General features: G+C 37.9%; 1 protein-coding gene across 1 annotated transcript in view; it reads left to right on the forward strand.

The window, feature by feature from the left end:
* The first annotated feature begins 8581 nt into the window (after positions 1–8581).
* Tdrd1 (tudor domain containing 1) overlaps positions 8582–22560 on the forward strand; it is a 41021-nt gene continuing 27042 nt past the window's right edge. The window contains exons 1-6 of the mRNA XM_046450226.2: positions 8582–8908; positions 10994–11052; positions 17206–17350; positions 18762–18867; positions 19549–19612; positions 22386–22490. Coding sequence (XP_046306182.1) covers positions 8587–8908; positions 10994–11052; positions 17206–17350; positions 18762–18867; positions 19549–19612; positions 22386–22490 — 801 coding nt within the window. The 5' untranslated portion in view covers positions 8582–8586. The remainder of the gene's footprint in view (positions 8909–10993; positions 11053–17205; positions 17351–18761; positions 18868–19548; positions 19613–22385; positions 22491–22560) is intronic.

Below are 22560 nucleotides of genomic sequence, written 5' to 3' on the forward strand. Positions count from 1 at the left end.
AAGCCGGACCGGCTACAGCTGAGGGGGCGGGGCTTCCCGAAGGAGCCAATCAGCACGGCGCAGGCGGCATGACGCCACTCACCTTGAGGTGCGAGGTAACCTGTCTGCAGTGGGCGGGGCCGGCACCGCGCTGCCTCCTGCCTGGCGACCCCGGGAGGTCACACCCGGCTTTGAGCCTCCCTCGGCGTCCACGCCCCAGCCAACCCCGCGAGCCGGCTCTCCAGTCCTTAGACCTGTCCGACCGCTCACCCCTCCCCGGCACAACGGGGTGGCTTCTTTCGGTGGGAAGCGCTTAGTTGGGTAGTATGTCTCCTCCTTTGGCCTGTGCTCGTGTGAGTCAGAGGCATAAAACAATAAAAGAATTCGAAATAGTGGTTTCCCGGCTCTGACGCTCAAACTTTGCACCTCACATGGGTAGGCGGAGACCACAGTAGCAGCCTACCTGCCCATTTGACAATTTGACCCCGGGAGAGACCTCCGGGAGGTTTCCATAACACCAGAATTCGGATTTTCAGAGTGGCAACTACTGCCATTGTTTGATGATAAAATGTTGGCGCGTTCGGCTCCTGAAAACGACTAAACGCCTCTAGGGCTGGAAGTAGCTTTTCCAGGCTTGGAGTCCCAGCATACTGCAGGGCCACAAAAAGGGTATGGAACATTGTTGCCAAGCAAGGTCCACACAAGTAAAGTGAATGGTTTTAGTCTGCGGAAGTTTGCAAACCTCCTCTCTCCAGTGAAGCTGTGTTCTTTGGTTTAGGACCTCTTAAGCACAACTCATGAGTGAACGTAATTAATTCAGACGAATCTTACTACAGGGATTTGGTGAAGACAAACTTACTACCGTTCTGTTAAACTTTTTTTTCATACTAGCTGAAAAATTATCGCGATGCCTAACTTCTGTCCTTTTCAACAAGAAATGGCACCTCCCTCCTCAAAGGAATCGTATTAAAACACACTTTGCAGATAGCATGTTTGTGATGAAGAAATTATTTGAATTTAAAATAATAAATCAGGCAAACCTTTTAGTGCTGGGGGGTGGGGATCAAAGAACCTAAGCTGTTTCGGTACTCTTATTGTCAGTAATGACATTGGCATTTGTTATTCCTGAAATTTATTTCTGAACTTATAAGTAGTATAAAGCATATATGATGTGTCTTTGGGAACCACGTTTTTCACTATAAAAGAAATAGAAATACGAAATAAAATGAAACAAGAAAATTATGCTTATATTTGAATATTTTGAAATATGAGAATGAACTCAATGCATTTTATTTTTTTATTAAGAAGTTTGGGGCTGGGTATATAACTCAGTGGTGAAACACTTGCCTAACGTGCCAAGCCCTGGCTTCAAACCCTATCCCTGAAGAAAAAGAAAACTAAAAATCTCACAGAAAAGGCCTAACACAATGACCAACCTTATGCATACCCCTACTCTGCAGACTATGATCTCTAAATATCATTTCCCACTAAAATGTACCTGGACTGAAAAAGTTACAAGGTCTGATTCCAAATTTGGGGCAAAAAAATGTACAAGATAGGCTTAGGGAATGTTGGTTATGCTACTCAGATGTGAGCTTCACATAATGGCTTCCTTCATAAGTATTTAGTGTGTGTGTGGTGGGTCCGAAGAGTAGAAAAATCTAACATATCTCAGCAAGATAATCAAGTCCAACATCAAATGTCCTAATTCATGTTCAGGGCAGACTTGGTGGCACAGGTCTGTAATCCCAGTAACTTGGGAGGCTGAGGCAGGAGGATTGAAACTGTGAGGTGAGCCTCAGCAATTTAGCAAGACCCCACCTCAAAATAAAAAAAGAGCTGGGGATGTAGCTCAGTTATAAAGAGCCTCTGAGTTCAATCCATATTTCCAGGAAAAAAAAGTAATACTAAGATAGAAATAATGTTTGAAGGGTATACAATTGATATGATCAACGAAAATAGCACTTTATTCCAATAATCCATGACTCCATTTCTATCATGAGAAGGATATCAACAGTGGGGCCAGCATCCTGCAAAAAGCCTGACTCCTGGTCATCAAAGAAAAATTTGAGAAACAGCCACAGACAAAGAGAGCCTAAGGAGACATAACTAAATTAATGTAGTATCCTGGTTGAGATCCTGATTCCAAAAAGGCACAAGTAGCTTAGGTAGGGGGAGAACATAAGGAAATCTGAATAGACCACTGACTTTAGTTAACAATATATCAAGATTGATTCCGTAAGTGTAAGAAATGTATAATAATAATTTAATAATAAGGGGAACTCTGAACTTTCTTATTTGTACTACACGTCTCCACATTTTCTAAAAAAAAAAAAAGTACAATATATTTTTTAAAAATACAAGTCTGGTTTTTGTATCAAAACGTTGTAGGAAGAGTGACTGGAATGCAGATGTCGCCAAAACTGATCATGAATTGATAATGTTGAAATTAGGTGAAGAGTGCACTGGGGGTATACCATTCCTTTGAATATGCCATAAAAGTTTTATACCAAAAAAATAAAGATAAAAAATGTTTGAGCAACACCAACAGATAGAATCACATGCCCTTAATTAGACACAAACACCCACAACAGGTGAATTTACTCTCCATGACCAGGCAGAAGTGGCCCCTCAAAAGACTTTCAAGTGGCCAAAGGGATCCGAATGGTTTTCACAAACAAACCAGAACAACAACTTGGCCACGTTTGGGCAGAAGAACTTCGGCACCCGCAGCCCCAGACCACCCCCTGAAGCTCAAGACCACAGAACGCGCCCAAGGGCCAGAGCGCGGCTTCCTGGCCCAGGGAGGGCGCACGTGGGGCGTGGCGGGCGCACGTGGGCGCGGACTGCGCAGGCGCCGCGCTGGAACTGCGAGGGCCGGCTAGACATTAGGGGCGAGGGGAGCGCGGGGAGAGCACCTGGGCCGCGGGGCTCCCAGCACTGGCAGCCTCCACCACGGCCAGGCTTCAGAGACAGGCTGGGGTCAGCGGCCCTTTCGCCTCCTTCCAGGTCAGGGTTCCCAGGCGCCAGGGTGAGGGAGAGGGGCTGCGTGAGGGTGACGGGGCTTCCAGTTGTTGGAGGCCGGACGTTGGGCGCTGGACGTTGAGGTTGGGCGTTGAAGTTGGGCGTTGAGCGGGTACAAGGCCTGGAAGTGGAAAGAGGATGGAAGGGTAGAGGAGACCTTGGAACTCTGGCTGAGAAGGGCAGGTCTAGGAGGTTTGGGTGTGGGCGGGTTCCGTGCTGGTTGGAAGGACCCAGGAATTGGGTTGCCAGCAGGCAGGGGCCCTGCTGCTGGTTTGGAAATAGTACTTGCAGGCATGAATCCCCACGATGTAAACATTCCCCTTCGCTACAAAAGAAATTTGTGATTTCATTGCTTAAATTCAAAGCTGGAGTGCAAACATTAATTACTTAACTCTTCCCCCCTAACACCTTCTGTAGGAGAGGAAGTTGCACCACCACATTCACCGAGATGTGAGTGAGCCGGCGCTCGTTTGCCTAACAGGTGTTTGTAGCGCCTGCTGTGTGCCAATCGCTTTTCTGAGGCCCCTGCTATAAATAACGTTTTCTCTTGGACCTCCGGAGTTAGAGCAGGTGCTTTTAGTTCCCTAGACGAGACACCAGGGTACTGCATGCAAATTTGCACAGCTATGGGTGTCAACTGGGTAAGGTGCTGGACCAGGGACGGTGGGGTGAGGATGGGGAGGTGACAAGTTACTCAACTTCCCGTTACTCGTTTTTGAGGAACAAATAGACGTTAATCTTCAGATTTTCATCTTAAACATGCAAACTCGTTCCTCATGGGAGGATACTTGTTTGTGGGAGTGGGATATAAGAGCAGAGGGCTGGGGTTGTAGCTCAGTTGTAGAACGCTTGCTTAGCCTGTGCAGGCTCTGTCCCAACCCCAGCGTGAGGAGGAAGTTCTTGAGCAGCAACCACCCCACCGCAGGGGCAAGTATCCTTTAATCTTCGTGATTTGGATTTATGAGGAAGTTACTACTGCTCTCCTCACTTTACAGTCTCTGAATGAATAGTAGACAAATGAAGTGATTTGTCCAAGACAACAAAGTTAAATGAGGACGCTGGGACTCGGATCTGACTTAAAAACTCTTTATCTGCTACACCCACTGAGCTTTGTAATTTTAAGACAATGCTTCCTTTGAGTAGAATGGCTCTCCTTGAATGTTTGGGATTACCAGGAAGATAAAAGCAAACTTTAAAAAGGAAAACCATTACATCTAAGTATCTCTGCATACACTTTTATTATTAAAAGAAACAATAAGGGTTGACTTGAGCCCTGGGCGCTGTCAGGAATCTGCCAGGAGAGGTCGGAAGTCACAGTTTATGCAATACGGTTTCAAGATTAAAACATAACCGGTGGTTGACTCTGGATTAAGCTAAATAGGTATATATGCAAAGTCTTATGGGTGTTTTTTAATGTAAACTCAACCTTAAAAGCCTGATGAGTCCCAGTTGTGGTAGTTAAACAAAAATCTATGTGTTAAAATTCATAGAACTGTAATCAAAAAGAAAAAATCAACTTAATGGTATGATAAATACATGTATTTTAAAAATCCAAAAGTTTTTAGGTGATGGAGGGTTATATTTGAATTCAAAGCAGTCCTGGCTATTTGTTCCAAATGCTAATGCATGAATGGAAGTAAAAGTGTTCAAAGACAGGGATGTCAGGACTTACCACCCGTTTACCTGCTGTCGGGATACATCTGCAGTCTTGTGCTCAACTATGAGAGTCAGCTGTATGAGGGTGTCTGATTAACTAGAGAAAGTTTAGAATGTTGAGGAATCTAAGAGGTGTTGTATGAGCAAGTGAAGGACCTGGGAGAAAGGAAAATTCATGGATGTCTCAGATGTTTGAAAGTTGGGTCAGAGGCAGCAGAGTAAGTTGAGAACCATTTTATTTTTTAAAAAAAAAAGGAATATAGTACCCTTGGCTGTGCCCAAATATAGTATGAAGCTTCTGATCTTGAAATGTACTGTGTGCTTGTCCTGGAAAATTCCTGAATGTGGTGAAGCAGTGAGGTACCCCTCAAACCCACATATTCCATGATAGGTGGACCTACTTTTAAGTTTAAATCCTCTACTTGCTGCTACAAGTTTACAGTGAGTAAAGTCAAGTATATTTACAGAACTTAGATTTGGAAGTGTGAGGCATGAAGTTCTGCCATTAAATTTCAGTAAACCTCATAGTACCTAATTCTCCATTTAACATTGCTGGGTATCATTTCATCAGTGAATTTCATTCTCCTTGTCCAGGTTGTCATGAAAATTGTAGTACCCATAAAATAATTTTTATCATACAAATAGCTTTAGAATGCCTTATTGTACAAAGTACCTTGCTGGGTGCTGTGGTGAAATAAAAAGATTTTTTATTTTTAAAGACATGGTCCCTCCACTCAAATCAACTTAAAATAACTTAGAAGATTGACCTGTCTGTGATTAACTGGCAACCTTAATAAATAAGGGCAAGTTATGAAAGGCTGTCTCAGGAGCACTGTGTGGTGTACTGAAGTGGTTCCACTGGGCAAGATGCCGCCTCTATCTCAACTATATGGTTTAAATATTACTGTAGCCATTCTATGCAGAAAATAACAGTTACATCAATTTGAAATATTTAAAAATGTACAGATGAGGTTGAATGTTTCCCCCTTATGTCCATCAACTAATAATCCTTTTTTCATGACATTCATGCTTTTTTGGTGCATTTATTTTATTGGCATGTATACTGATGAGCTGCAAATAACAGAAAACCCGTAGGCTTATTTGTGGGCTACAGTATGGTGATTTGGATGCTACCGAGGACTCGGGCTCTTCACATTTTATGCTATCCTCTCCTGAGTGTGTGCTTAGAGCTTCCTCAGAAACTCCACTTGAGAACTTTGACTACCGATATTGTCACTAACTGTAGCTGGCAGGACAGAGACTGACAATGGCATTTGGATTAGTCGCTGCTTACAGTATCTGGATTTTTTTTCTTATACCAGGAATTGAACCCAGAGATGCTTAAACACTAAGCCATATCCCCTTTATTTGTTTTTTATTTTGAGATAGGGTCTCATGAAGTTGCTGAGACTGGCTTTGAACTTGAGATCCTCCTGCCTCAGCCTTTGGTGCAGCTGGGAAATTACAGGCATGGGCCACCATGCTGGGCAGTATCTGGATTTTTAAAACTTATCAATACTTTTGAAAAAGTATCAAACTTACTGTCTCTGTGGTGTTACTTATTTCCTGGCCTATTTAACTATTTTTTTTAAGTTTTTAATTGTTCACATGGTCATATTTGCTATCATTTTGTTTGTGATATTTTACCACTTTTAAATAGCAGCAAAAGCAAAAGCCTTTCATCCAGGTTTGTGTTCACGTGAAGAGTGGATATGGCTGGAATGACACTGGGATTTTGGGAGTTCATGTGATCTTTGTCGCCCAGAATTTGCTCAGTGTTGGAAAGGTGGATATTGTTGGTTGTATTTGTCCCTATTTGATCAAGTTTATCTTGTTACTAAAATATTCATTATCATTGTTTGTTTTCTATGTTTGAATAGTAGTTGTTGTATAAGGGAAGTGTTTCCTTACCATTATGGATTGAGTTTCTCCTTCAGTCTGTTTTCTCTGTTTTAATTATACTGGGAGTTGAACCTGGGGCTTCTCTACCCCTAAGCTATATCCCCAGCCCTTTTCATTTTTATTTTTTAGGGAATCTTACCAGGTTGCCCAGGCTGGCCTCAAACTTGCAATCCTTCTGCCTCAGACTCCCTAGTAGGGGGGATTATAGTCGCCATGCCCAGCTTCCAGTCAGTTTTTGCCTGATTCATCTCATAGCGAGATTATTATGACTCAGTGATTCCTGGCTACTCTGTTTCTTCAGTGTGTTTCTTTTACTAAAATATCTTTCATTGTCTAAATGATTTCTATGTTGAATTCTGTTTTATCTGCTATTAATGTTAACATTCTACTTTTATTTTGGTTATTTGCATAACACATTTTTAATCCTTTTATTCTCAGCCTTGTTGTAGGATTTCTATCTGTGTGTGCCTTTTGTTTATAATGTCTGGCTGGATGTTTTCCTCCCTGAACCTCTTTTCTCTTCTAATTGAAACTAACCCTTTGATACTTGCATTTCTTGAACATGGTTCTGTCATATTATTTGATATTTTCTATTTACCATGCTTGAATTATTTTCCTGTTTGATTAAACATGTTTTTCTTTGATTTTTAAACTTATGCCTTCTATTTCTACTGGTTTTTACTCTATAATGCACATCTTTATATTTCTTGTATAGCTTAAGTTGCCTAAGCTTTCATATCCCCACCACCATCCAGTTTCCTTTGGAGATTATTTTCCTTTTATAATTTGACATATTGCTCTCTTTTCTTATTGTATCCAATATTGAGGTTCTCAGTCTTTTCCTTTGGTGTAGGAAGTTTTTTGGTATAGGTGTACTTTTTCTGGCAGCTGCAGCATCTCCCACCATAGCTGCCCACCTTGAATCCTTCTTTTGAGAATCTTCCAGGATCTAGGCCACCTTTGAATGCACCTGTGTATTTCTTTCATAAATTTCACTATTATGTGTTGTCTTTGGGTTGGGATAGACCTAATTTATAAAACATGAGGTGGAAGTTTTAGAACACCAAGAGGGAGTATTTCCCTTCTCATTTATTTTTTGTTCAAAACCATGTCAGACAGCATTTGAGGTATTAATCATTGGTTTCAGTCATCTGTAACTTTTTTTTTAATCTGAAAAGTTTTAGGAGAATAGACAAAAATTTGCCTACAGTTAAAGAAAAAACTGATTACTACTTCAAAAAGAAGAGTTGCTTTTCTACTTTAGGTGCTTCCCCTGGACAGGACACTTGGCATCTTTAAGAGTAATAGGAAAATGACACACCAACATCATTTCTCTGAGGCACTTTGTGACAAATGAAATGGAAATTTTGCAATGTTTCTAACATTTTTGGAGAAGGGTACAGTTTACAATGTATGAAAGTTCAGCTGGAGATTATCAAAGCAGGGTGCTTGGGAAAACTAGAAGGAACAGGGTTCAGCTGAGACAGGTTGTGATGGATGGCCAGGATGGTAGGAAGGTGAGTGAGCAAGGGCATTCTGGGTAGCAGTCAGCTCATTTGAGGACTTGGTGCAGCGTAATGTAGGAGACGGTAGAGGGGTTCTGAGAAGGTAGAAAAGTAGGTAATGACCAGATTTAAATAAGAGTATCTATGGTATTATACCAGTAAGGTGTAGGCTTTATATTGGAAATATTTCTCTAAAAGCTTGAAAGACCTTTTCCATTCCCCATATTTCAAAAGCTTTTAAAAGTAAGGAATGGTGTGGAACTCTGAGGTTACTCTTTTTAATGTCTTGAGTTGATCTTTTTTTGGTCTGTTATTGAATTCTGTTAAACTTGGAGTTTGTATTCATCCATAAGAAACTATTCTTATACCATGTAGGTTTTGATGTAAAGGTGAAATCTGCTTTTGAATTATTTATGGGAATTATCTGTTAAATATTTGAAAAAATCATCTGGGCCTGCAGTTCTACTTTTGCAATTAAAAGTTGTCTCTTAAATATATTTATTTCATTCCTTAGACTTCTATGAATGTTAAGTTATCACCTAATATGAAGTCAAGAAATAATTTGGAAGCATCGACTTGTAAAATGACTGAATCATTTAGTTTTGAAAAAAATGAAAGCAAGCTTCCACCACACGATTCCTTAAGAAGGCCTGGAGCACATCATAACCATCCTAATTTCAGGTTGAAAAGCCCAGAGAATGGAAATAAAAAGAACAATTTTTTGCTTTGTGAGCAAACCAAACAGTATTTAGTGAGTCAGGAAGACAATTCGGTATCTTCAGACCCTAATGGCATCAATGGAGAAGTTGGATCCAAAGGAGACCGGAAGACGTTGCCGGCAGGTGAGTAAAAACCACGGGCTGCATGATGATGGGTTGGTTTCTCTGAGTTTCCACAGGTAGGCTTAGCTCCACCAGCGGGCTAGGAACAGGACTGCCAAATGACTGCAGAGTTTGCATGTAATTGTCAGTTTCAAAGAGACAAGTACCAAGTGGCTACCTTTGGCTTGATTAATCACAGAAAAAATTACTCAAGAGAAAATGGCTTCAGAGGACCACCCCCACCCTACAATCAGAGAACTGTACTAGGAATGTAGAAAGGAAGCACATTGGATTTTTTTTATGGATGTTTTAAAGATTGGCCATACTTTTAAAATAGCATGTAATTTTTATGCAGATAATAGCAGACAAATAATAGTAACCGGTTTCACGTGATTTGTTTTATCATTCCTTTGCTCCTAATTCTGAAAACCTGCTTTTGAAGGAGAGTAGGCCATAGCGAAATGAAACCTCTTTGAGTGTGAGATGTGAGTTTTTAACATTATGTTGATGTAATTCTCCGAACCAACGTGACCCTTGGCCCCTAGGGTTCCTCAGGAGGTCAAAACAATCTTCCTGAAGGTGCTTAAACATTTTGCTAAGCTGATTTTACACTGACAGTGCAAAAGCAAGAATGGGTGAATTGCTCTACATAACCTCTAGCCCCACCCTGGGCTAGTGGTCATTGAATTTTTCATTGTCATGTTCTTGCAGTTAAACAAAAATGCCAGCATCACTAAAAAATATCCTTCATGGAGCAGAAAAAATTATTTTATTAAATAATTAAAATATATATATATTAATTTTATTAAATCTCGACCGTTGTGTACAGGTATTTTTAGCATTTTGTGTAATGAAATAAGAATTACTCGTAGCTTCTAAAGTATGAAAAAGTATGCATGTAACTGAGCTGTGAGCTGAAAAGGAGATTTTTTTCCTTTGAACATCCTTTCTACTTGAAGGACAAACTTTGTTTGGACTTAAATATTTGTCAAGCATTTTCTCAAAAATTAACAAAGTGAACTTGTCACTTCAAGGACAACAGCTGGTGATATTCTATTGTCAAGAGATAAAATTCTAACTTCCAAACAAATTAGGATTTCAGGATTTTTGTGTCTGCTACTCTGATTTAAGAGCTTCTCTGTACTTTAAAGATTTCTGGTGAGATGCATGGTGATATTTACACATTTTGCCGGGAGGGGGACAGTGTCACTTTGTTGCTGGGCTCAAACTCCCAGTCCTCCCTGGCAGGTGGAATTTCAGGTGTGTGTGCCACTATGCCCAATTAACACACAATTTTTGATATTTTGTAATGGAATGTTTTGACATTTGACAGCTGGGAATAACTCGGCAGCATTTTCCAGCGGTAAAGACTGCAAAGTGCAGGCTAAATTAGTGGTGGCATGAAAAGTTCACTGATGTGGTTTTAGACTCCATGTTACAGCTGACACTTAGACCACCACTTGAGCTTTGGTGTGATGTTAAAGGAAAACATTCACAATTATTTGAGAAGGCCATTAAATGCTCTTCCTGCTTGCGACTACCTCTATATGTGAGGCCAGATTCCCTTCAAATAACTGGCAAAGCAGCATATCATGATAGACTGAATGCCAAAGCATATACATGAATCCATCAGTGTTCTGTAAGCCAAACATTAAAGAGAGATGAAGAACATTTTTCTGTTCTGAAAAGTTTTTTTAAACAAATTAAGTTACCATGTAATACATTTATTTTTAAATGAATATTTCAAAATTTAGTTTTAATTTTTAATATAGTATGTATTAATAGACATAAGCCATGTAAACAAAAGTTCTTTGGGGTTGTCAATAATTTTTATGAGGGTAAAAGGGTTCTGAGTTCAAAAAGTTTGAGAATGGCTGCCTTACTGAACAGGGGGAAATCTATAGTGACAAGAGGAATAGGCAAGAAAATTTGAGACAACTCCTTTTTCCATTAGGAAAATTGGGATGTTGCTTATTTATGGTGTAACTATAAGGCCATTATGCAGTTGCCCTATTACTTGAATATCACCTAATTATTCTATTTTACATTATCAGAAATAAAAGATAATATTTGGCTTTTATTAGGAATCGTGTTTTTCCTCCTCAGGAAACTCAGTGTCACCATTAAGTGTTGGAAATAATTCACCACCCAAAGAAATAAAAACTGTAAGTTCTTCCCCCTATTTTGCATTTTTAGATAAAAGATTCTAGCATTTTTGTATTGCATTAATAAAGAAGTATTCAATTTGTATGTATTGTTTGAGGTCAAATTTACTTTTCTTTAATGTAGTACCTTAAAAAATACTCTTTTCTTTATGGGTAATTGTGTAGATTGTACAGTTAAAAGTATAGAGAGTTCCTGGTTACCCTCTGCCCCAGTCTCCTGGTGGTGACATGTTACAGGACTATAGCACATGTATCACCCCTGATGGTCAAGACAGAACATTTCATCACTACTTATGTGCCCTTTTACTGGCCTCATCTATCTATCATCCTGCTCCTACCCTTTCCTTAATCCCTGGAACCACTAATATAAATCATATTTCCATAGTTTCATTACTTCAAGGATGTTGTGTGAGTGGAATTAGACAGTATGTAACCTTTAGGGAATGGCTGTTTTCACTCTGAGTAGTTCTCTGGAGACTGAGCTAGGTGGTTGCATGTACCAGTAGTTTTGAGTCTTTTTATTGCGGAATAGTCTTCTGTGGCATGGATAACTTGTTTAACCATTCACATACTGAATACACCTGGCTTCATTCTAGTTTTGGGCTTTTAAAACCAAAACTGCTGTATCCAAGCTTTTCCTGCTCTAAGATAAATGCCTAGCAGTACAATTTTGAGGTCATGTAGTAGTGGCATATTTTGCTTAAGAAACAGCCAAACTGTTTTCTGGAATGACTGTACCACATTGTGTTATCACCCAGAATGTGTGAGTTGTTCCAGTCTCCTCCGTTACCAGCATTTAGTGGAGTTCATGTTTTATTTCACCCATTCTCACAGGTGTAGAACATGCATCATTGAAATGTGTTTTTATTTATATATGACATCAGAATGCATTACAATTCTTATTACACATATAGAGCACAATTTTTCATATCTCTGGTTGTATACAAAGTATATTCACATCAATTCATGTCTTCATACATGTACTTTGGATAATAATGACCATCACATTCCACCATCATTTCTAACCCCATTGCCCCCTCCCACCCTCTGCCCTATCTAGAGTTCGTCTGTTCCTCCCATGCTCCCACCTCTATCCCACTATGAATCAGCCTCCTTATGTCAGAGAAAACATTAGGCATTTGGTTTGGGGGGATTGGCTAACTTCACTTAGCATTATCTTCTCTAACTCCATCCATTTACCTGCAAATGCCATGATTTTATTCTCTTTTATTGCTGAGTAATATTACATTGTGTATATATGTCACATTTTTTTTATCCATTCATCTATTGAAGGGCATCTAGGTTGGTTCCACAGTTTAGCTATTGTGAATTGTGCTGCTATAAACATTGATGTGGCTGTGTCCCTGTAGTATGCTCTTTTTTAAGTCCTTTGGGTATAGACCGAGGAGAAGGATAGCTGGGTCAAATGGTGGTTGCATTCCCAGTTTTCCAAGAAATCTCCATACTGCTTTCCATATTGGCTGCACCAATTTGCAGTCCCACCAGCAGTGTATGAATTTACCTTTTTCCCCACATCCTCGCCAACACTTATTGTTGTTTGTCTTCATAATAGCTGCCATTCTGACTGGAGTGATGATGAAATCTTAGAGTGGTTTTAATTTGCATTTCCCTGATGGCTAATGATGTTAAACATTTTTTCATCCATTTGTTTGCCATCTGTGTATTCTCTTTGGTGAAATATTTCTTTGTGTCTTTTGTTCATTTTCTAGTTGGAGGGTTTGGTTTTTTACTGTTGAGTTTTAAAAACTTATCTTCATGTGTTTGCGATACCAGTCCTTTGTTAAGTTGTGAAGTGCTGGTATTTTCTTCTAGTCTGTAGTTATCTTTTCAGTCTCCTAATAAGGTCTTTAGCAGGAGAAAAGTTGTTCATTTTAATGAAGTCTGGCTTGACAGTTTTGCCTTGAGTGGCTCATGCTTTTAGGCATCAACAAACCTTAAGGACCCTTTGCTACTCTAGATCCAAAAAATGTTTTTTTTAAAGTTTCATAGTTTTACTTTTTTTTTTTTTTTTTGGCAGTGCTGAGGATTGAACTAGGCAATTGTGCTATTGAGCCACAGAGCTACATCCCCTACCCGTTTTTTTTTTTTTTTTAAATCCATTTTGAGTTAAGTTTAAGAAACTTAGGCTGAGATTTTTTTTTTTGCCTGTGGAGGTTCAGTTGCTAAGTGTCATTTGTTGAAAATGCTAGCTTCCTCTTCTGAATTGCTTTTGCACTTTTATTTAAAAAAAATCAGGTATATTTGTGTAGCTCTGTGTTTTGCCATTCTATTCTAGACTCTCTGTTGTTTCCCATCTGTGCCTACCCCTTCACCAGTACCGCACAGTCTTGATTATTAGAGTATATAATATGTCTTGAAATTAGGTAGAGTGGTTCATTCTCCTGTATATTTCTTTTTCAAAATTGTTTTAGGTATTGTAGTTCCTTTCCCTTCACACATATACTGTTTATGATAATCTCATCCATATCCACAGAATTATCTTGCTGGAATTTTGGTATTAATTACATTAAACCTGTACCTCAATTTGAGAATTAACATAATTGCTATATTGAATCTTTCAAACCATGGACACATGTCTTTTATGTAGATCTTTGATTTTCTTCATTTTATAATTTTCAGTTTACAACTCCTGTACATGTTTTGTTAGATTTATACTTAAGTATTTCATTTTTGTGTTCATAAATATTTTGTGTGTGCTTCCCCATGTTCATTGCTAATATATAGAAATATGATTGAGTTTTGGATATTACATTCTGTGACCTTGCTGAAGTCACTTATTCAAGGACTGTTTTTTAGATCCCCTATAGTTTTCTACCTAGGTAACCATATCCTCTACATAGAGGGATAATTTTATTTTTTTCCCTTTCAATATGTATGTTTTTATTTCCGTTTCTTCCCTTATTGCACTGTGTGAAAAAAAGTGGGGCAAGGCTGGGGTTGTGGCTCAGAGGTAGAGCACTCGCCTACCATGCATGAGGCACTGAGTTCGATCCTCAGCACCACATAAAAATAAAATAAAGATATTGTTATAACTAAAAATAAATATTTTTTTAAAATGGTGGGACAGTAGATAGCCCTATTTCCAGATTTAGGGGGAAAACTTCAATTTTGTGCATTAAGTAGAATGTTAGCTATATGTTTCTATAAATGCTGTTTATCGTGTTGATGAAATTTCTCTATTCCTGATTTTTTGATAGTTTTTTTTATCATGAATAGGTGTTGAATTTTATCAAATATGTTTATTGCATGGATCAAAAGTAGTGATAATTTTTACTTTGCCTATAAATTTGGTGGATTACATTGATATTTTGAGTAGTTAACCAGCCTTGTGTCTCTGGAATAAACCTCATTTGGTCATGGTGTACAACTATTTTTATATATTGCTGAATTCTGATAAAACTTTGATAAAGATTTTTAAATTCATTTTCAAGGGAGGGCTTGTTTTGTAATTTTCTCTTTCACTTCTTTGTGTAGTTTGAATATCAATGTAATATTAGCTTTATAAGAAGCATTGGAAAGTGTTCCTTTTCTATTTTTTGGAAGAGAGATGATGGAATAAATAAATATGGAATTTATGTTAGTTTTTGTTTAAATATTTGGTAGGATTCTCCAGTGAAAACAGTTTGGACTTGGATATTTCTCCTGGTGGAATTTCAAAACTGATATAATTTAAAAAATATTTTTAGATTTATTTAAATTAGTTCATATTGTGATAGTTTTAGGTTATTTTTTTCAAATGAATTGGTATATTTTGTCTACATTACCAAATGATGTGTGCAGAGTTGTTTAGTATATTTATTATTTTTGATGTCACCACAGTGCTATCTATCCATGTTTCATTTTGGAAATTGGTAATTTCTGTCTTCTCTCTTTTCTTTATTGTCTGTTTTACAAGAGGTTTGTAAATTTTATTGATCTTTTCAAAGAACCAAGTCTTGTTTTCATTAATTTTTTTGTTTATCTTTAATGTTATTTATTTCTGCTTTTATTTTTACTGAGTTTTCCTTATTTGGGGCATTTTTTTTGTCATTTTTTTGTTTTGTTTTTGAGTTATGTGTTAGCTTTCTTCAGTATAATGATATACCTGAGATAATTATATAGAAAAGAGGTTAAATTTGGCTCACAGTTTGGGAGGTATTCCAGTTCATGATCAAATGGCCCCATTGCTTTGGGGCCTGTGGTGAGGCAGCATATCATGGTGAGAGCATGTGATGGAATAAAACTGCTTATATTATGACCAGGAAGAAAAAGAGGAAGAGTTTGGGTTCCCCTTCAAGGGTGTCTCTGATGACCTAAGGACCTCTCATACATCCTAAAGGTTCCACCACCTCCCAGTAGCACCACTCTGGAGACCAGCCTTTAACATACGGACCTTTAGGGGACATTCAGGGCTCAAACTATGGCAAGATGAGAGATTATATTGTCGATTTGAAACTTTTCCTCTTTTCCAATATGTTCATTTAAGGCTTTAAATTTTCCTCTAATATTTTTAGATCTCTTTAAATTAGTTCATATTGTGATAGTTTTGAATGAAAACAAGACTTGGGTCTTTGAAAAGATCAACACTGCTTTAACTATGTCCCACCTTTTTTTTTTTTTTTTGCTACTGGGGATTGAACTCAGGGACACTTGACCACTGAGCCACATTCCCAGCCCTATTTTGTATTTTATTTAGACACAGGGTCTCACTGAATTGCTGAGCACCTCGCTGTTGCTGAGGCTGGCTTTGAACTTGCGATCCTCCTGCCTCAGCCTCCTGAGCTGCTGGGATCATAGGTGTGTGTCACCGTACCCAGCTTCCCACAAGTTTTGATATTTTATATTATCATCTTTCAGTTCAAGGGTCTTTTATTAACCTGGAGACTTTCTGTTTGGCACATGCATTATTTAGAAGTATGTATTTTAGTTTTCAAGTGTTTGGAGATTATCTGTTCCTGCTACTGATTTCAAGTTTGAGTCTGTTGTAGTCAGAGAACAAACTCTGTATGATTTAAATTCTCCTTTCCTCTTCATGCATACTGAGCACATGCTCTACCATGGGGCCACATCCACAACCTTGGTTTTTTTTTTTTATTTTTTGAGGTTCCCCTATACCCCTGCCAGGTAGTGGGGATCAAACCCAGAGACTCTTACATGCTAGGCAAGCACTCTATCACTGAGCCACATCCCTAGCCCTTGAAGATTGTTATGCGGCTCTGGTTATGGACTTAGTAGATGTTCTGTTGGTGCTTGAAAAGAATGTGCATTCTGCAGTCTAAAATGTTGGCTCCAATGGTCTGTAATTTCCTGATAGGTCTTTTTGATTAATTGTGATGAGTTTTTCTATATTCTTGCCAATTGTCTATCTAGTTATATCTATTGTTGAGAAGAAGCATTAACATCTCTAACTATAATTATGGATTACCTATTCTTTTTTGAGTTTAATTTTTCTTTACATTTGATAGCTCTATTTGCTACAAACACATTTAGGATTGCCACATTCTTCTTTTTGGAATGACCCTTTTGTCATTGTCCCTCCCTAATTTTCGTTGCTCTGTAGTCTTTGATATTAGTACAACCATATCTGTTTTCTGTTAACATTGTTGAGGTACTTTTCCATCTTTTTAATTACAACTTGTTTATATCATTATACTTGAAATGAGTTCCTTATAGGAACAGTTGGGTAACATCTTTTAATCCATTTGGTCAATCTATTATTTTTCAACTGGCATATTTGTAATTGAGTTAATTATTGATATTTGAGGGCATAAGTCTGCCATTTGTGTTTTGCTTTTGTTTTTTCCTGTCTTGTGGGTTGCTTGAACACTTTTTGTAATTACATTTTGATTTGTCTAGAGTGTTTTTCAGTATATATCTCTTGGTAGCTTACCTAGTGGCTGTTATAGATTTTACATTATAGATACAAAACTTACTGGCAACATCATTTTTTCAATTTGAGTATAGTGTAGATACTTCCTCTCTTTCCTTACAAGAGTCCTCTTACATTTGTTTTATATGTAAGGTTGGGGGTTTTAGTTATACTTGGGAGGAATGAGGGAGAAGACATCTATTCTATCTTACCAAAGCAGTCAGTCATAAATCTAGTATTTAAAATTACCAAGTTCTAATATTGCTCTTCTTTGTTCTTAATAGAAGCCCAGCAGTAGTGTGTCTCCTGCACAGTCAAAAAAATCACACAAGTTGGTTGAAAATTCCTTGTCCATAAGTAATCCAGCGCTCTTCAACTCTTTAGGACCTCCCCTTCGATCAACAACTTGCCATCGCTGTGGTCTGTTTGGTAAGCAGCTTGCTCTTAGATGTCCCTAGCTAATTCTACACATTTGAAAAATATTTTTACTATGGCAGATAGTGTGTGTGTATCTTCGTTTATATATTGTGTACCTGTCATTCATCTGCAGATGAATTATTAACATCCTACCATTGATCTTTATCTAGATCTTTCAGCTTTTTTTGATTCCTCAGATGATTAGTATTTTTATGATTTTTTTAATCATTTTTTTAGTTGTTGATAGACCTTTATTTTTATTTATTTATATGTGGTGCTGAGACTCGAACCCAGTGCCTCACACATGCCAGGCAAGTGCGCTACCGCTGAGCCCCAGCCCTAGCCTCTTGTGATTTTTTTTTTTTTTTTTTTTTTTTTTTTTTTTTTTAAGGAAAGCATACATGTACTGAAATTCACACACACCGGTCAAGATACAGAATATTGTCTCCTCAGAAAGTTTTCTATGGGGGCTGCAGTTGTAGCTCAATGTTGGTAGAGTGCTCACCTAGCAAGTGTGAGACACTGGGTTCGATCCTTAGCACCACATAAAAATAAAATAAAGATGTTGTGTCCACCGAAAACTAAAAAACAAATATTACAAAATTCTCTCTCTCTCCTCTCTCTCTCTCAAAAAAATAAATAAAATAAAGATATTATATTCATTTACAACTAAAAAATTTAATTTAAAAAGTTCCTTAAATCCCTTTCCCATCACTATACCCTCAAGAAAATGACCATTTTTTTTATTGTAAATTTTGCCTGTCATAGAATTTCCTATGTATAAATTGATATAGTACAGGCTCATTTATATAAAGTTATCTAGAATAATATTTTTGAGATTAATCAATGTCATTGCATGTATCATTAATTACTTTTGTTATTGCTAAGTAGTATTCCATCACATGATTATATCACAATTTATTTTTTAAATTTATTTTAAATAGAATTGTATGTATTCACCATGAACATGATGTTTTGACATATTTATCTGTGTTTATATTGATGAACATTTTGGTTGTGTCAAGCTTTGGGTTATCGTGAGTTGTATCCCTAAATATTTTTGTCTAGTCTTCTCTGCTCCCCCACAGTGCAGGGGTTTGAATCCTGGGGGTCTCTACCACTGAGCTACATCCCCAGCCAATTTTCTATCTTGAAATTTATGTTTTACTTTTAGACAGGGTCTTGCTAAATTGCCTAGACTAACCCTGAACCTTGTGATTCTCCTGCCTCAGCCTCTTGAGTAGCTGAGATTGCAGCTAAGTGCAATCTAAATACCTAACCATAAATTACACAATTCCCTTCAAATGGTCTTCTTGAGGTGATTGACAGTGATGTTTGGTGGGTCTGGTCTTTGGTGACATCTTGATCTCAACAGCACACATCTGGCGTGCACCACCAGTGATGTCCTGGTTGTGTCCCTCAGGGTCGCTGAGGTGTTCTCAATGCAAGCAAACATACTATTGCTCCACGGCCTGTCAGAGAAGAGACTGGTCTGCCCACAGCATTGTGTGCAAGCCTGTCCAGCAAAGGTAAGTGTTCATGAGCTTTGATTCATTAGGTAATATTGAAGAAGCTCTTCCTGATAGAATAAGTATCTGATCAGTTAAACAGAACTATTTAGAAGTTGTTACATTCCGATATTTATTGAGGTATAATGAAACATACAAACCTGAGGTGAATAGCTCTATGAGCTTAGTTTTATATATTTTAGACAGTACATATTATGATTTAGAACCTTAAATGAGTTTTTTAAAATGGTTATAATTTTAGAATGCCTTACTTTTAATCATGTTTGATTCCCTGAATTTTGGTAAGTTGAAACTTGCATAGTGCCTCTTGAGTAATGATTTTTAAAAGCATAAATCTTTGCATGTCGTTTACCAGTTTACAGAAGTTTCACGTATAACCACATTTTATCCTCAAGACTTTGTGTAGATGTAACTTAGGGATTATCTTCATCAAACTAAGAAAACAGGCACAGAGACTGTGACTGCCTCCCTTTCACCCGGTGACACTTGGAAAGTAAGCTTTGCACACATGGGGTGGACTCTTGCATGGGCCCCTGCTGTGATCCTTCCTGGAGGATCTTCCTGGAGCTGCCTGGTTCTTTCTAGCTATTGTTCATTGAGACTTGAATGTAATTGCGATTTATGGTCTCCATTCTTAAATGCTCCATAGTATAAATATTGTAATCAGTTGCTTTATTTCAGTTTCCATAAACTTGAAGATAATAAGTCACCTTTTGAAACAAAGAACATGGAAGTGAAAAATGAGGTATGATATTCTTTGTCTTCATAGGAAATTTTAAATGACTCCCCTTTATTGAATAAGTACTTAAGCCAAATAAAATATTTTAGGTCTGGGGATGTAGGATGTAGTTCAGTTGTAGAGCACTTGCCTAGTATGCATGAGGCCCTGAGTGTGATTCCCCATACTTCAAAAAACAATTCAGACTCATTTCTACATTTCCATTAATGTTTTTGTGTTGTTGTTTTTTTTTTTGAGGGGGGGTACTAGTGATTGAACTCAGGGTCACTCAACCATTGAGCCACATCCCCTGCCCTGTTTTGTATTTAATTCATTCAGAGTCTCACTGAATTCCTTAGCACCTTGCTTTTACTGAGGCTGGCTTTGAACTCAAAATCATTTTTCCTCAGTCTCCCAAGCTCCTGGGATTACAGGCTTGTACCACTGTGTTTAAAAACAAAAATTTCCTATTAAATCCACTTGCTTTAATGATGGGATTTGATGAATTTGGTAGTGGAGGTGTGTGATAATTTTTTATTTACAGTCTTTCTCCCTAAAAGTTCTTGGGATGACTGTGTCAGTGCAAAATCACTTGGATTAGTAGAGGAGCCCTAATTAGTTGGCACCTGTGGGTCCCAGCTGTGAACAAACCCTGTAGGGTTTCTGTATAAGGAGAATTTTCTTCCTCTTACTAGCTCTCTCCTTTTTAAATAACTATAGGAGCTGAATCATTTATAATTTGAAAACCTTGTGTCCAACTATATTTATTTTTAATTTATTTATTCTAATTTGTTATATATGTCAGCAGAATGCATTACAATTCTTAATACACGTATAGAGCACAATTTTTCATATCTCTAGTTGTATACAAGTATATTCACACCATTTGTGTCTTTATACATGTTCTTAGAGTAATGATGTCCATTTCATTCCACCATCTTTTCTACCTCCATTCCCCCTTCCTTCCCCTCCTTCTCCTCTGCCCTATCTAGAGTTCATCTAATCCTCCCATGCTCCCCCTCCCAACCCCACTATGAATCAGCCTCCTTATGTCAGAGAAAACATTCAGCATTTGGTTTTTGGGGATTGGCTAACTTCGTTTAACATTATCTCCTCTAACTCTATCCATTTACCTGCAAATGCCATGATATTATTTTCTTTTATTGCCCAGTAATATTCCATTGTGTACATACACCACATTTTTTTATCCATTCATCTACTGAAGGGCATCTAGGTTGGTTCCACAGTTTAGCTATTGTGAATTGTGCTGCTATAAACATCGATTTAGCTGTGTCCCTGTAGTATACTGTTTTTAAGTCCTTTGGGTATAGACCAAGGAGTGGGATAGCTGGGTCAAAAGGTGATTCCATTCCCATTTTTCCAAGAAATGTCCATACTGCTTTCCAGATTGGCTGTACCATTTTGCAGTCTCACCAGCAACATATGAGTGTACCTCATCCCCCATATCCTCACCAACACTTATTGTTGTTTGTATGCATAATAGCTGCCATTCTGACTGGAGTAAGATGAAATCTTAGAGTAGTTTTGATTTGGATTTCTCTAATTGCTAGAGATGTTGAACATTTTTTCATATATTTGTTGATTGATTATATATCACCTTCTGAGAAGTGTCTGTTCAGTTCCTTGGCCTATTTATTGATTGGGTTGTTTTTTTTTGTTTGTTTGTTTTTTGGTGTTTAGCTTTTAGAGTTCTTTGTACACCCTAGAGATTAGTGCTTTTATCTGATGTGCAAGTGGTAAAAATTTGCTCCCAAGCTGGAGGCTCTCTCTTCACCTCACTGATTGTTTCTTTTGCTGAGAAGGAGTAATTCTTGATTTTAATTCTTACGCTATAGGAGTCTTATTAAGGAAGTAGGGGCCTAATCTGATATGATGGAGATTTGGGCCTACTTTTTCTTCTATTAGACACTGAGTCTCTGATTTAATTCCTAGTTCCTTGATCTACTTTGAGTTGAGTTTTGTGCATGGTGAGAGACAGGGGTTTAATTTCATTTTGCTGCTTATGGATTTCCAGTTTTCCCAGCATCATTTGTTGAAGAGGCTATCTTTTCTCCAGTGTATGTTTCCAACTCATATTTAGAGATAAGTTTTAAACTGGGCACGGTGGCACATGCCTGTAATCCCAGCGGCTGGAGAGGCTGAGACAGGAGGATCCAAGTTCAGAACCCCTTAACACCTCGCTGTTGCACTCTCAGCAACAACGAGGTGTTAAGCAATTCAGTGACACCCTGTCTCTAAATAAATACAAAATAGGGCTGGGGATGTGGCTCAGTAGTGCCCTGAGTTCAATCACCAGTACCCCCCCCAAAAAAAGCTACAATTTAGGTTTCTGTAGCTCCTTCTAGCCTCTAGTTTGAAAAAAAGAGTGTCTGAGTTTTAAAGCTTTAAGAAATTCACATTTGCTTTTATTCCTGGTGAATTATTATCTTTTCTGACCTTCTCAAATATTTATTCTTACAAAAACATTAACAAGTATACATTTATAATTTAAAACTTATAAATTTCATTTACAATTAAAAATAGCACTTCTACCTTTTTATTTTTTTTAATGATTTCAACATTATCTTCCCTGTGATGCCCTCATTCTGGGTGACCCCTGTGCTGTGTATGCTGTCTGTACAAAATGAGTTTCAGCAGCTCTTCGAGGCCATCCCTATTTCTGTTCTCTGTTACTTAAGCCTAAGAATTAGGTTTATATGACTATGAGTCCAGCTGTTAGTGGCTACAATGTCGTTAACAGACATGCTTGTAAATAACTCTTTTGTGTTTTTCAAACCAGAGTGACTGTCCACTTGGGGTTACTAAAGAAATAGCCACTGGTACTGAGAAAATAATGTTTTCTGACTTGAGAAGTCTACAACTCAAGAAAACCATGGAAATAAAGGTATTTTTTCTTTAATTGCCATAGATCCAGGACTATAGATTTTTATTTCATTTCCTATTTTTAAATTGAG

The sequence above is a fragment of the Marmota monax genome, unplaced genomic scaffold (assembly GCF_021218885.2).
Source record: "Marmota monax isolate L192 unplaced genomic scaffold, Marmota_monax_Labrador192_F-V1.1 WCK01_AAM20220418_F8-fsc00004, whole genome shotgun sequence".
Classification (NCBI taxonomy): domain Eukaryota; kingdom Metazoa; phylum Chordata; class Mammalia; order Rodentia; family Sciuridae; genus Marmota; species Marmota monax.